The sequence below is a fragment of the Theobroma cacao genome, chromosome 7 (genome assembly GCF_000208745.1).
Source record: "Theobroma cacao cultivar B97-61/B2 chromosome 7, Criollo_cocoa_genome_V2, whole genome shotgun sequence".
In the NCBI taxonomy this organism is placed as follows: Eukaryota; Viridiplantae; Streptophyta; class Magnoliopsida; order Malvales; family Malvaceae; genus Theobroma; species Theobroma cacao.
In genome coordinates this window covers 4072572-4086458 of record NC_030856.1, presented here as the reverse complement: position 1 = coordinate 4086458, position 13887 = coordinate 4072572, and the positions used below count along the sequence as shown (strand labels likewise).

Sequence of the window (13887 nt, the reverse complement as noted above, 5' to 3'; positions counted from 1 at the left end):
GATTTTCCTAGTCTTTTAAGTCTGAATAACATGATTTCTTAAGCTTTATGATCTTAAAAAAAGTGTATATTAGGACTGTTGTCTGTTAAAAACAATACTAACAATTCTTTGTCCATGGAAATGGTAGTACTAAAGCTTAAGATGCAGCATTGGCATTGCAGCTGAAGTTTCTAATAATTTGATATTCTTCTCATTGTCTGCATACACAATAGGAATCGAACTATGAAATTTTGGCTGAATAGTCTTGAACCCAAAGGGTTCTTTCTTTTTCCTTTTAGCCTTCTGATTACAAACAGAACTACAAATCTTTTGTTACATAAATAGAGCACCTTGCTGTTCTTTACACCCAAATCCACTGCTAAACTTGCTGATCTATGAATGGTATGCCTTTAAATCCTAGTAAGTTTCAAGCATATTCTTTGCCTGCTGAAAATAATTTTGGGTCTATCCATGAACTTACCATCCAAAACCATATTCAATTTCATTCCATTTCTGGCAGCTGGGCTTTCTGGCCCTCAAGTTTTAACACCAACAAGCCAAATCTTGAACCAACCCCTACTCATCCAATATCCAAAAGCTGAACCAGTAACAAAATTGGGGAGGCAAGGAAATATATTCTACTACGATAATATTTAACAATTTTCATTACATGAACATCCACAACACTAAAATCTAATAGTACTAGGACCCCAACAGCTCAAATCCATGACTTTTCTCATTCTCTCTTCAGATTTACTCATCAACTTATTTGAAGCAGCTGCTGAAGAAGAAGGAGAAAGCATCTTGGCCTGATGCTCAAATGATCTGATACTGTTCTTGATATGTTGATGCAGTGACCTTATAGTATAATTCCACCTACATATCCCTTGGTCTTTCAGTGCCTCTACTGCACCTATTGTGGCTGCCACAACCCAGACTTTCCTTTCTGCTCCACTCATTGTTAGAAATTCCTTTGCCTGCAACTATTGATTTGCAGAGGGTTGATGTTTGTGTTGAATTGTTGATATTGAGATGGAGAAAAGAAACCGGGTTGTGTTTAGTATTTATAGAGGAGCAGAGTTTGAAAAACAGTAGGCGGTTTGAGCCAGAGATCAGGAGGTAGAACTGTGGAAAGGGCCCCTGGTTTTTGGAGACAAATGATAAAAAAACCAAGTGCTTGCTTTCCCTACATTTCTTTTTAGTTTGTAATCATTAAGTTTGGGTTGCGGGGCAAACCTTAGACTTTTTCCAGCAGGAAATGAGGTTGGTGGGCCAGTTTTTTATTTCTCTTAAACAAGAGAAGATTTTAAATTTAATTTAACGACAAATATATTTTTTTATTAAAATTGTTTAAATTTAAATTTTATTTTTTAAAAATAAAAAATTAAGATCTAAATATTGTTTATAGAAAAATGAGATCTTAATATGATTGCTAATTTTTTTATCATGGTTTAAAATAATATTTTGTGTCAAAATTTTATATGATTGTGATATTATTTATTATACGTAAGATCTAAATGTAATTATTAAAATTTGTATAAAAATTTAAATTGATGATTATTAATACTTGATTTAAACTTAAAAAATTACTGAATCAATTATATTTTGAGAAGTTGTGAAGTAAAATATTATTTTTTTATTTTTCCATTACAATATTTAACTTGTAAAATTAAAGCTTAATCGTTCATACAAAAAAAAAAAGCAAATACTATTTGACTTTCTCCTAATTGTTTGGTACGTAAAGGGGATTGAGTTAATAGCCTAATTAATATCGGATTAGATGAACATTAATTCTCAGAAAAATAAAAGAAAATTAAGAGATAAGAATTAAATTTCTTTTCTTTTTTTTTGAAAGGCAAGAATCAAATTTCAGATGTATAATTCCTTGATTAAGAGCCCAACTCCCTAATTAATATTGCTACTAATCAAGTGAGCCAGCTATAAGAGTAGTATTTATTTGTTAGTATTTTTTTTCACTTTTTAAAAAGTTGCTATAAAGAAATAAAAGGTAAATATTAAAATCATATGATTGATTAAAAAAATAGATAAATTATTATAATTTATAGTATCAATTTATAAATATAATTAATCTATACAGAAATGAAAATCATGTACATTAAATGGAAAAACAATAGGCAGTTTTATTAACAGCTTGGGAATTGGTAGAAAGTGGAATGAAATCCCTGGTATTTTAAATACCAAGAAAAAGCTTTCCTGCTCATTTTGATGAATTAGTCAAATAACTCAACACCCTTTTATGAAGAATTTTTCAATAGTAAGGAAAATTTCAAGATGAAATTTCTAGAAATTTGCTCATACAAATTGGCATTAGTTAGCTCAAATATCAAAATTTTCATCTCTTTTTATCCAAAATTTTAAGCTAATATTAATAGAAAATGTAAAGCATTTTTCTCAGAGCTAAGAAAATTCTCATTCTAGAACCATGGTTGAGCTTGTTAGCAAGTATTAACATCTGATCAAATCAAGCTCTGTCTTCAAGTAGAAGACTTTGGGTTTGAGTTTTGGAATGAGGGAGTTGCTCTCAACTTGTGTAGAATCCAATCAATGGAGTAGAAAGATCAGATAAAATGAAAATGTTTAGACTGAATTTCCATATATTTAATCACTTGATCTCCAAATCAATACATAGAGCCAAATCTTGAAACCATATATGAAAAACATAAAAAAGAAAAAGAAAAATTAAATACATCCATAGAGAATTGAGATTGTCTCTCTTCGTTTCTCTCTGCCAAAAATTTCTATGATCCCAAACATCAGAATCTAACAGTATTAGGACCCCAACAGTTCAAATCCATGACTTTCCTCATTTTCTCCTCAGCTTTCCTCCTCTTCTCCTCCCTCAACTTACTTGAAACAGCAGCTGAAGAAGAAGAAGAAGAAAGCATCTTGGCCTGAGAAAAGGACCTGATGTTGTTCTTGGCATGTTGATGCAGTGACCTTATAGTATAATTCCACCTGCATATCCCTTGGTCTTTCAGTGCCTCCACTGCCCCAATTGTAGTTGCCACAATCCAGGCTTTCCTTCCTGCAGCTGCACTCATTGTTAAAATGGGTTTGATACTCTTCTCTGAAAGTTTAAAAGATGGAGATTTCCTCAGGTTTTTTTCCTGGTGAGGTTCTGATCGAGCTTGGGTTGGAGGAATGAAAGTTTGGGTCCTTTTATATAGTTGGGAAACTACAGGCGGTTCAAGCAAAGCGAACAAGGAAAGAGAACCCGTGGTTTTTGGAAACAAAACCAGGTGCTTTGGTGGGCTTACTGCTGTTACTAGGGTGGAAAGTACTTTGGGATTTTCGATGCTTTCACTGGCATAAACTAATGGCTTAAACGTGTGACTGAAGGTTCAAGGAAATCTAACTTTCCTTGCAGACCAAACAAAAGAAAAGTTGTGTCCTCTTTCCCTGCTTCGGCGTTTTCCTTTTATAGAAAATGGCTATGTTCTAAACCTAACTGTGCATCAGGATTTGGACCATCTGCTTAGGTGGATTTAGTCAGTAAATCATGGAAAAATTTTTGAAGGTTTGGATTGTGCCCTGTATTTGACATGGGTTTTCTTGTTTACTATTTAATATATAGGTGTTTTGTTCAAACTTGAATCAATCAGTTAGAAATATAATTTTGACTCCAACTTAAATTTTCTTATTAACCTGCCATGAACAAGACAATTTTGAGCGACACACTGTTAAAAAATAGGATTTTTCAACTGAATATTTCGTCGACAAAACTCAAAATTACCTCGATAATGCTTTAGATATATGGTGGCTCGATGTATAATTTAAATCCAAAGCCAAACTCAAATTCATTTCAATTTTTGGACAGGTACATGCCAAAGGCTTGAATAGAATCCTTCTAAACCATGAAAGTTACATTAAAATCTAACTGTAGGAGGACCCCAGGAGCTCAACTCCATCACCTTTTTGATGGACTGCTCAGATTTCTTTACCTCAGGTGGCAAAGATGGAGAAGAAAGCACCCTGGCCTGATCAGGAAAGGAGCTAAGATTGTTCATGGCTTGTTGGTGCAGTAACCTTAGACCGTAATTCCATCCACAGATTCCTTGGTCCTTCAATGCCTCCACTCCAAAAATTGTAGCAGCCACAATCCATGCTTCCTCTGTTGCACTCATTGTTTCCCTTTATAAGTTTTTAAGTATGGTGATAATGAAATGGGACTGATCATGTCCCTTTTATATGGGTTGGTGACCAAATATATTATTACATAAATGAAAGAGTACTATAAAACTATTGGTAGGTTGATTTACCGTATTTGTCAAACACTTTAGGGAAAAGTTACTTTTCTCCTTTTAATTTTGGACACAAAATCAAAAACTTATCGTAAAGAGGTAGTGCCTTTTTTACATACTCAATAGGTGATTCATCTAATCTCTTCTTGATGTGATATTTATTAAAAGATTAAGAAAAGTTACCATTTTCCTTTTTATTTGGACACAAAACTAAGTGTTTATGTTTTTCTAATATATTTAATAGGTGAAGGAAAGTTTATATTTATATACTTATCTCTTTCGGACATGATATTTGTCAATAATTTAGGGAAAGTTACCTTTTTCTTTTTTATTTTGGACACAAAATCAAATGCTTATGATACAAATTTATGTTTCTAATGTACTTAATAGGTGGAGGAAAGTTTATTTTTATATACCTAAGTCTCGTCTTGTCTCTTACTGATATAATATTTACCAACAGTTTAGGGAAAGTTACCTTTCACCCATTTATTTTGAACACGAAACCAAGTGTTTGTTTATGTTACAGGCTTACTTTTCTCATGTACTTAATTGGTGGATGAAGGTGTATAGTTATATAATCCAAATCTACCTTTTTGATATATTTAATAAATGGAGAAAAGTCTATATTTATATACTTGAGACTCGTCTAATCTTTTATTGATATGATATTTGTTAATATTTTAGATAAAATTACCTTTCTCCCTTTTATTTTGGACACAAAGCCAAGGGCTTAACTTGTTTATTTTAAACCAGACCATTGGTTTATTGCATCTAATTAAGAATTGAGGAAAATTCTTTTTTCCTTCATAAACCATGTGGTCTTAACCTTAATTTTGTTAATTAATATAATTTCAATTCTTATGGTAAATAATATATAGTAGAATTCAATTGGGAAAATTAGGAAATGAAGCAAAAAACTAAATTTCTTTATAGTTAAATTAATCTTAATATAGAAAATAATTAATTAACTAATCGGTATGGGGATTTTTAGTCTTGAATTATTTTTTTGTGCTGAATTTTTATCAATTTGGAAACAATAATATGGGGATTTTAAGTCTTTACCTATCTTCATGTTAATTCACTAAGAGTTAAATTCATGATCAACAAAAATAACAATTATATAACCAAATTTATCCCAAAAGGAAAAAATAAAAAAAAAATATGCAGAAAGTCCATTCTAATCTCAAACTCAACATTTGAACAATTTTTTTTAATTGTTCAAGTAATGTAATATTTAGTGCAAAAATGGGCATTACATATATACAAAAAATAAAAAAAGATTAAACGGGGGTTTAATTAGGACCCCAACAGCTCAGATACATGACTGTTCTAAGTGATTCCTCTGACTTCTTCAACTTCTCATCATCCCTCAGCTTCTTACACAAAGCAGAAGAAGATGAAGCAGGAAGTTTTTTCTTGGCTTGAGAACATGATCTGATGTTGTTCTTGGCATGCTGTTGGATTGACCTTAGAGCATGGTTCCATCTACAAAAACCTTGATCTTTCAATGCCTCAACAGCTCCAATGCTAGCTGCTGCTACCCAAGCTCTTGTTGAAGAACTCATGGTTTTTCTTTTCTATGCCCTTTTGAGAGTAATTTGAAAAGAAAGTGGAAATGGGATCTTTTGTTTTCTGGTTGTTACTTGATTTGTTGAAGGAAATGGGGGGTGGGATGAGAGTTTCTTATATAGAGGAAAGTGTTGGAGAGAAAACCAGAGATGGTATTTGCCTAAACAAAAGGCTAAAAAGCCAGCCGATGGTATAAGGCTAAACAAAAGGCTAGTGGTATTATAATAAAATAAATGGCTTATCTGTATCCGACAATGGAGACAATAATGAGATAATGGTGGGGGTAGGAATTGCTATGGATAAATCCCCAAGATAAGATTGTTGGCTTGCTTTTCTAGTTTCTTTGTATATGGGAGCTGAACCCTTCCCATCCAAGTCATAACATTTGTCCTATTCTAACAAGGTAAGAGTAAAAATCATCCCATCAACTAGAAGATAAAAGCAGGGGCAGTAAATCAGATTGGAGGAGCTTAACTGAGGTGAGTTATGTCAAATTCAGTAGGAAATTTGAAAGAATCAGCTGCCCCGAACTTTCTTTTTTCTTCCCAATCATCAGGAGATTCTCCTTCATCAGTACTATCTTCATTATCCTCGTCGCAGCAACTGGTAGGTGAAGAGGGATCGTGCACACTTTCGGATCTGCAAAATGGGGTAGCAAGCATGCTTACTTGACCAAAGTGAGATATTTCAACAACAACTGTGTCATCATCTACTGGGAGGGGTTGTTTCCATGGCTCTCCATCCATCCTCATAAACATGTGATCGGCTGCTCCCTTGTTGAACTCAAAGCGGACGGCGTTGGCCTAAAATGTAGACAGATCCATCAGATGGGGAAAACTAAGATCAGAATGATGGAAGGCAGCTACAATGGCTTGGCATCCTACCTGTGCTAAACGAGTCCCATGTCCGTTTGGAGCAAGCAAAACAAGCCCATGAAATACATTTCTAAAACCGACAATCTCAATCATGCCATCATCCACAAAAGGAGGAGTAAAGCCTCTCTGTGAACCAAGAATTTAGCAAAATTGGCAATCAGAACCTTCTGGTGAGAAATCAGTCCAAATCTAACTACAATTTCAGCTATGATTATAGTTCGGATTATAGCAGAAGATATAGGAAGTGAGGAATAAGAACAAACATCACGGTATTTCTTCCTGTATGGTTTTCCCCATGGATTGAATCCACCAGAGAAACTAGGCAAATTAAGGCAGACGATAGACTTGATGCTGTATAAGAAAGAAATTACAAGTATAAGGAGAAGTAGGACTACAAATGAGAAATCAAAATGTTGATTATAATTATAACAGTGTATCCAGGCTATACATATGAAAAGAAACACATAGTTTTGACCTGCGAGGTATGTTGAGGTCCTCCCATTGGCCTTGTTTCTTCATAATCATAACCTTTGTTAGCTGAGCTATGTTCCTGTATTGAAATTAAGCCATTCTCAAACTCTGGCAACCAAACAGAGGGCAACCATGACTCGAAGAATGAATGACATCCTAGGGCGCAAGAAGCTTACCCAAGAAACAAAAGAATACAAAATAATCCAATGGGAGCAAATAGAGATCAAAGTTGAATGCTCAGTAGTGACAACTTAACCAGGCAATAAATGCACTAACAGAAAGCATACATGGTATCATTCAGCAGAAAGACATGACTGATAAGCTTATGTAAATAAAGCTCTAAAAAACTGAAGACATGACTGATGAGCTAGAAAATAAAAAATATCTAACATATATGAAAACTTCATGGAGTAGAGCGCAATAATCTAAATACAAGACCAATGATACAACCTTGCAGCATCATAAAACTAGCAGGACCTTATTAACTAGATAAGTAGTTAGCCAAGTGACATGACCAATAAAAACAGAAAGGCACACGAATCATTTGCTTGATACTGAACCCACAAATTGATTATCAGTATCTTCAGTTCTTCACAACTGTAACTCATATGAATACTATACAATATGGTTAATTTTCCCCAACAAGCATTATCAACAAAATTAAAATAAATAGCCAGCTGAGAAGCGTTAAATATCAAGCCATCATGCATGTTCTTCTAAACAGGATGGGAGCTATTATTGCCAAACATCTGTAAGAAGACTCACAGTGAAGAAGGATGAAAAGGAGACGAAAGCCATGATTGAGTACATCCAAGCTTTATGTAAGTACTCTGCTTCACCACAAAGAAATGAGAACTCATATAAGTTACAGAATAATCTTGAGGATAACGATACAAGGGAAAGGAAACTTATAGATAGCTTAAAAGAAAAGATCCTGTCATACACTATATTATTAGTAAGTAAGCTACAACTACAGCAATACATAAAAGTAGTATATTTATGCAAACATGTATGAAGATATCTCCAGTCTGAATACACAAACATGTGTGAGAGAGAGAGGGAAACTTGTATAATCAGTATTTCATTTGTTTTTTCAGCTAGGAACTTAAAAGTATTAGTAGGACTACATATGGTTCCAGATAATTAAAGGTTATTCCACATATCAAAAACCTTTATCACTGCAGAAACATATGTTTACCTGATTAATTAACTGATTTCTGAATTTTTCTGGGTGCAATTTCCTCTCTGAGTGAAATGCATATGATATTTGAGCATCCATTCCTGACCAGAACAAAATCTTATTTAATAGTATTAACAACCAGGTAGGTACCAAACAAAATTTCACATGTAAATAATTTGGGCCGACTTCATCCTTTTAAGATTTTTGGAGTATAAAGCTTTGGTAAATTAAACTACACTATGATACTTAAAGGTCTTATAGAAACTTGAATGCCCTTAAAGCCTAATCATAATAATCAGAATAAAAGTTTTTCTCACCAAGATCTAAATCTAGAAATGGAGGTAACTAACTACAAACAATCATATGCAAAAGCAATACAGCTGGGCTAATGATGTTCTTCATTGTGAGGCTTACTTCCATGGCAAAATCAGCATAAAAGTTTTAAAAGAGAAGATGGAAAAATTATATGTGGCTCCACGAAGTAATCCTAAGTGTGCAATAATTCTATTTCCCATTGAATCACTCTACCTCCAAAAATGCCTCAAATGACCAATTGCATGATATATATAGTGGGGGGAAACCATCTCAATATAATTGACTGTTCAAGCTTCTCATGCCCATCATGTCAAGGCCAAAATGCTATGTTCGAAGGATCTATATATCAGGTTAAACTTGTAGAAATGCTATGTTGGACTGTAAGGGCTCAAGTTGAAGACAATAACAGAAGGAAAATCACTGACTACTACTTTCACCAAGCCAAGTCCTAAGAAGCACCAGAGTTTACACAACATGAGATGCTTGGATGAGTAATACAAAGGTACAAATCTGTATATCTACATGTCTTTAGAAAATAAGAAATTTTTCCCTTTTTAAAATTATAAAAATTTTCATACTAGATTATATTTCCTACCCATGCTGAAGTAGTTCCAAAATCCTCCACGGTACGTGTGATAACCCTCCTGAGAAGTGAGAACATCCAAAAACATTTTTCCAATAAGCATAGAAACAACCCACATTCATATGAAGCATGTAAATATTAAAGGGGAAATCAATCATGTAAGAATGATGATTTGAACCCCCACAACAGAATAGAAAACAGACACATACCATGTTAAGTTTGTCTGTCTGAGAGATGCGATGAAATGCATGCAAAGAATGGGGTAGTTCAAGAGGTGCAATGGGATCACAGGAACCTTCAGTAGGGGCCCTCATTCGCATGATAATATGCCAGCTGAAATTTCATTGAATGAACTGTAGCATTAGTAATAAAAGGGAAAATATATTGAAGCTTTTAGCATGTAAGCAACTGAATTTCTTTTTCCATTATGACATGGCAAATTATAACCATAAGAAAGTGAAAGTAAAGAAAGAATTGCTAGTATAAGTATAAAACCACTATTTAATCTAGGTTCAACAAGTAATGAATTCTATTCACGTTCATTTAAAATTTTGAAAAGTTCTGGCAGAGATTATCTTTCTTCTTGTTAAGCTCATAGTAATGCACAGTTCATATTTGCAAAGCCACATCATATCACATTAAAGGCTTCAGAGGACTATGAAAGATGTCAAAAGGGTATGAACATATGACAAAAGCCATTAGGAAGATGTTTTGGTGGCAGAAATTTTGAGTGGTCAAGTGAACATGGTTTAGTAAGATATTGCACGAAACAAGCATAAAGCTCATAAAAAGTGTGGCGACACAAATATAATCCACATGCTGAACTCCTTAATTAAAGTTTCTAGAAACTAGATGCATGTCAAAGTCATCAAAAACTATCTCTTGCATTCAGTAGGGGTCGCTCAGGCAACTTCCATATTTCACTCCTTCCTGAACCTTCAAATGCAACTCGACATTGTTCACAAATAGAGGGTTCTGCTTTTGGCCGCAACATGATATGGGAAGATAAAGCGCTACGAATTACTTAGCAGGAAATAAAAGATATGTAAAAGCATGTGTGTCTGTTTTTATAGTAGCTTGATGAAAACCAGGAAGACAACAGCTAAGGAGTTTATTACCTGTCAATTTTCATTTCCTTTGCATTCTTTACTTGTTCCAAGAATGACAATACAGATTGGCAGTCTGTACCAGGATTTTTCTTTCCCTGCAAATTAACCAAACACAAAGTGTGACTGAGATGAGCCAATACTTCCAGTACATACTGTATGTCAATCGTAAAACAACCATTTCCAAAACAGCGTACACTAGTAAATGATCTCTAGAACAGAGCAACTAATTATTATCATCCATTCATCTAAGGAGATTGAAAAGGCAGTTTGGCATCAATGACAACAATAAAATGAAAATTTAGCAGCATAGGTTTACCAATTTCCAGCTTAAAAGGATTATGCTTGTAAATTTTTGTTTCTTTCTTTGCCAATACCAATTGATGAGAGATTTGACAATAAAATGGGGACAAAAACAGAAAAGAGAAATCATCATTCTTATTAATACAAAGACATTATTCCAACAATTAGACACATTTTGTGATTTACATGATAGATGACACCATTATAAGAGAAAAACAAATACAAAAAATAAAAAAACCAAGCTGCAAACCATTATGAACTGACAATTAATAAAATAAACTACATTGCTTTTCAAAAATAAAATAAACTACATGAGACAAGTGAGCATCATCCTACCCAGCCAAAAGAAAACGGTAGGTTGTTTCCAGTTCCCAGAGGCACTGTAGCAACTGGAGGTGGCTGAGGCAGTTTAAGATCAGATATTACACCAAGAAGCCAGCCAGCTGTACCATCACCACCTGCAACCTAATAAACAGTCTAAGCATATATTAGAAATAAAATTTAGATATCAACTGTGTACATAGATAACATGGATGTATGTATATGTGATGTATGTGTATACATCTTAGTAAAGAAGACAAACAACCTAATAATAATTATAACCAGTTACTTAATATGTCAACTCACGATTATTCTCAAGCTATTCTGAATAGCTGGAGCCAAAACATCCCCATGCTGTTCAAGTGTCCCCAGAGTGGCATAAATTTGGTGTAGCACCTTATCAGGTTTCGTCTCCCTCAAATCAAAAACCTGAGAATCAATCAGCCAAGTACCAATTGATTGTGAAGATGAATACTCATAGTCAAAATTGCATTGTCCTCTAAGAGCAGGCAGAGGTAAATAAACAAAACAAATACCTGGTTTTTGTTAAGAACAGAACGATACGTAAGAAGAAGATCCCCACCAAGCTGTCCACCACTTTTGGAGTTGATAAACACTAACACTGGACAAGAAGGTATCCATAGTGGTTTCTTTGGTTCTGATCCAGGAACCAGTATATAATCTGGAATATAGTATTCAGTCAAAATATTGTCTGACATAACATCACCCATCCCGGCCTCCCAGCTGTAGGTTACATATATCAGAAAAGATCAACAAATTCAGAATACTATTATAAGTCTGCAGCAATCATGTACGTGCATCAACATTTTGCTTGTGTAACAAAAGCTAAGAAACATAAGACTTCGAAAGAATAAACAGAAACTCGGGGAGTAATACAAAAAATACTTATGCCACTCAATGAGCACTACAAACCCTCCATGAAATCCTTTCTCTCCTTTCGTTTAGATATAATATATAGTTGACAATTGGGAAAAATTGCATAAAACTTGAAAACAGGGATAGCTAAGCATGTAATTCTTATTGCATTTCACCAAAGAAGTGTCATTTCACACCAGAAACAACCCAATTCAAGGAATTTAATCAAACAGGGAGAAGATTTTACTATTTACTGATCCAAACTATGGAACATATTCTAAATTTCAGTTATTTCTTTAAATTAAATTAAATACATTAATAATCAGCAACAAAAAAATACTTAGAACCTTCTAGAAAGAAAACTACGAATATATCTAGCCATGAGTTGTGATCCCAAGGACAATTCAACCAAGCCCTTCCCAGGGAAAAACGACAGCTTCTTAATCAAAGCCATTCTCTTCTATCATAAAACCGATAAAAAAACACTCAAAAACCGCAACTAGAATTAAGCACGAATCATCAAATGCACGATTCCTCTTCGCTTTTCCCTCAATTTTCCCTCTCTCTCATATACTGAATCAGCTCAAATAAGCTAAAGAGAACAAGCAAAGGAGCTGAAAATCTTCAAAATGCACGCTTTTTCTTCGTTTTCCTTAGTTTCTCTCCTTTTTCAGAAGAAAAATGAATAAAAAACGCAAAAATAAGCTAAGAAAACTTCAAACGCTCGATTTTCTTCGTTTTTTTCCCCTCGCTTTTTCTGTCCTCTGTTAGAAAACCGATAAACAAACCCAAAATAAGCTCAAAATCTCTCAAAATGCTTGATTTCTCTACGTTTTTCCTTCGTTTTTCTCTCCTCTATCACAAAACGAATAAAAGAACGGCAAAAGAAACTCAGAATTCTCAAATGCGCACTTTCTCTTTGCTTTTCCCTCGCCTTTTCTCTCTCAAACGATAACAACGCAAAATCCGCAACAGAGAAAAGCAGGAAAATTTCTAATCCACGTTTCCTCTGCTTTTTCTTTCCCAAACAGAATCATACAATATTCAAATTAAAAATTTAAAAAAAAAAGAAGCCAATGCTTTACCTGAAGAAGAAAGAAACTGTATCGTACTGTGGAGGAAGATAACCGTAGGAATCCAAGCTCAAGATTCTAAGCAAAATCAACAAGCCTTCTTCTTCTTCTTCGAATTTAATTTATTATAATATTCGAAACGCGGATTGGTTAGAAAGTAATCAAATGTCAATTAAATACAAACAAATAAGAAAAAAATATCGAAAGAGGAAAGAAGCTTCGGCTTTCGCTTTTGCAACCATGGCTGCTGTTGTCGTTTTTTGCTTCTATTTTCGTCGTTTCGACGTTTACCATTTCAAAAAAACCTTAAGAAGCAAAAAAGCAGCCAAAACTGGGAAGGACTTTGATTTCTTCAAAAAGTTAATGTTTGGCCAACTGAACGAGGACAAGAGCGATCGGGACGATAACTAACTGTTGTTCAGTTCGGTAGGGTTTAGGATTTGTTGAAGAGAAGAAAGAATGAGGGAGGGACACGTTAGATGAAGGGCGAAATGGGGAGAGATGATTGGTTTGTTTGGTTTGGGGAAGTCAGGAGGAGTTGTAGTGAATTTGAGTCCGTTGTAACTGAAAGCAAAGGAGGAAACGACGTGGCGCCTTCGTTGTTGTCGCGTGTAGGTCCAGTTGGAAATGACCACGACTTTTCCATTGACTTTTGTTGACCTTTTAGGTTTGACTTTCTAGGGCCCAAAAAGGACCCTTTGGGCCCAAAATGGCCTGATAGATAGGCCCGTAAAATTAATTAAAGAAATTTATGGCCCAGCTCGCAAGCTCTTGTTAGAAACCGAAATATAGTTCAAACCAAAATAATCGATGGAAACAAATTGAATTTGATTAATTCAAGTAATCTATTCAATTATTTTGATTGGTTTTTTGTGTCCAAAATTTAAAAAACCAATCATTAATAAAATATATATTTTTTATATATAGATAGTATTAATATGTTTAAAATATATTTAAAAAATACCTTTTATCGA

General features: G+C 34.1%; 4 protein-coding genes across 4 annotated transcripts; all 4 read right to left on the bottom strand.

Annotated features, from left to right (window-relative positions):
- On the bottom strand, nt 457–1141 carry LOC108662951. The gene has a single exon (XM_018125062.1). It carries the CDS (start codon nt 936–938, stop codon nt 666–668), a length of 273 nt encoding a protein of 90 aa, XP_017980551.1. The 5' UTR covers nt 939–1141; the 3' UTR covers nt 457–665.
- LOC18593806 lies at nt 2564–3273 on the bottom strand. Its single transcript, XM_018125060.1, has one exon. It carries the CDS (start codon nt 3039–3041, stop codon nt 2754–2756), a length of 288 nt encoding a protein of 95 aa, XP_017980549.1. The 5' UTR covers nt 3042–3273; the 3' UTR covers nt 2564–2753.
- On the bottom strand, nt 5393–6248 carry LOC18593805. The gene has a single exon (XM_007021181.2). It carries the CDS (start codon nt 5804–5806, stop codon nt 5534–5536), a length of 273 nt encoding a protein of 90 aa, XP_007021243.1. The 5' UTR covers nt 5807–6248; the 3' UTR covers nt 5393–5533.
- Nucleotides 6263–13443, bottom strand: LOC18593804 (diacylglycerol kinase 5). The gene is made up of 13 exons (XM_018125031.1): nt 12926–13443; nt 11501–11708; nt 11271–11393; nt 10980–11108; nt 10353–10438; nt 9444–9567; nt 9247–9295; nt 8355–8437; nt 7922–7986; nt 7161–7235; nt 6949–7036; nt 6695–6811; nt 6263–6613 (listed from the first exon to the last, which is right to left on the bottom strand). The coding sequence occupies exons 2-13, from the start codon at nt 11693–11695 to the stop codon at nt 6281–6283; spliced, it is 1467 nt and encodes a 488-aa protein (XP_017980520.1). The 5' UTR covers nt 11696–11708; nt 12926–13443; the 3' UTR covers nt 6263–6280.

What these genes read in the sequence shown, in the direction of transcription:
- LOC18593806 (XM_018125060.1), bottom strand. Translation starts at nt 3,041, where the DNA reads ATGAGTGCAGCTGCAGGAAGGAAAGCCTGGATTGTGGCAACTACAATT.
- LOC18593805 (XM_007021181.2), bottom strand. Translation starts at nt 5,806, where the DNA reads ATGAGTTCTTCAACAAGAGCTTGGGTAGCAGCAGCTAGCATTGGAGCT.
- LOC18593804 (XM_018125031.1), bottom strand. Translation starts at nt 11,695, where the DNA reads ATGGGTGATGTTATGTCAGACAATATTTTGACTGAATACTATATTCCA. An exon ending in AAGGAAATGAAAATTGACAG is followed by an intron (nt 9,568 to 10,352) that starts GTAATAAACTCC and finishes ATGAAATTTCAG; the next exon opens with CTGGCATATTATCATGCGAA. An exon ending in GACCTCAACATACCTCGCAG is followed by an intron (nt 7,037 to 7,160) that starts GTCAAAACTATG and finishes TTTCTTATACAG; the next exon opens with CATCAAGTCTATCGTCTGCC.
- LOC108662951 (XM_018125062.1), bottom strand. Translation starts at nt 938, where the DNA reads ATGAGTGGAGCAGAAAGGAAAGTCTGGGTTGTGGCAGCCACAATAGGT.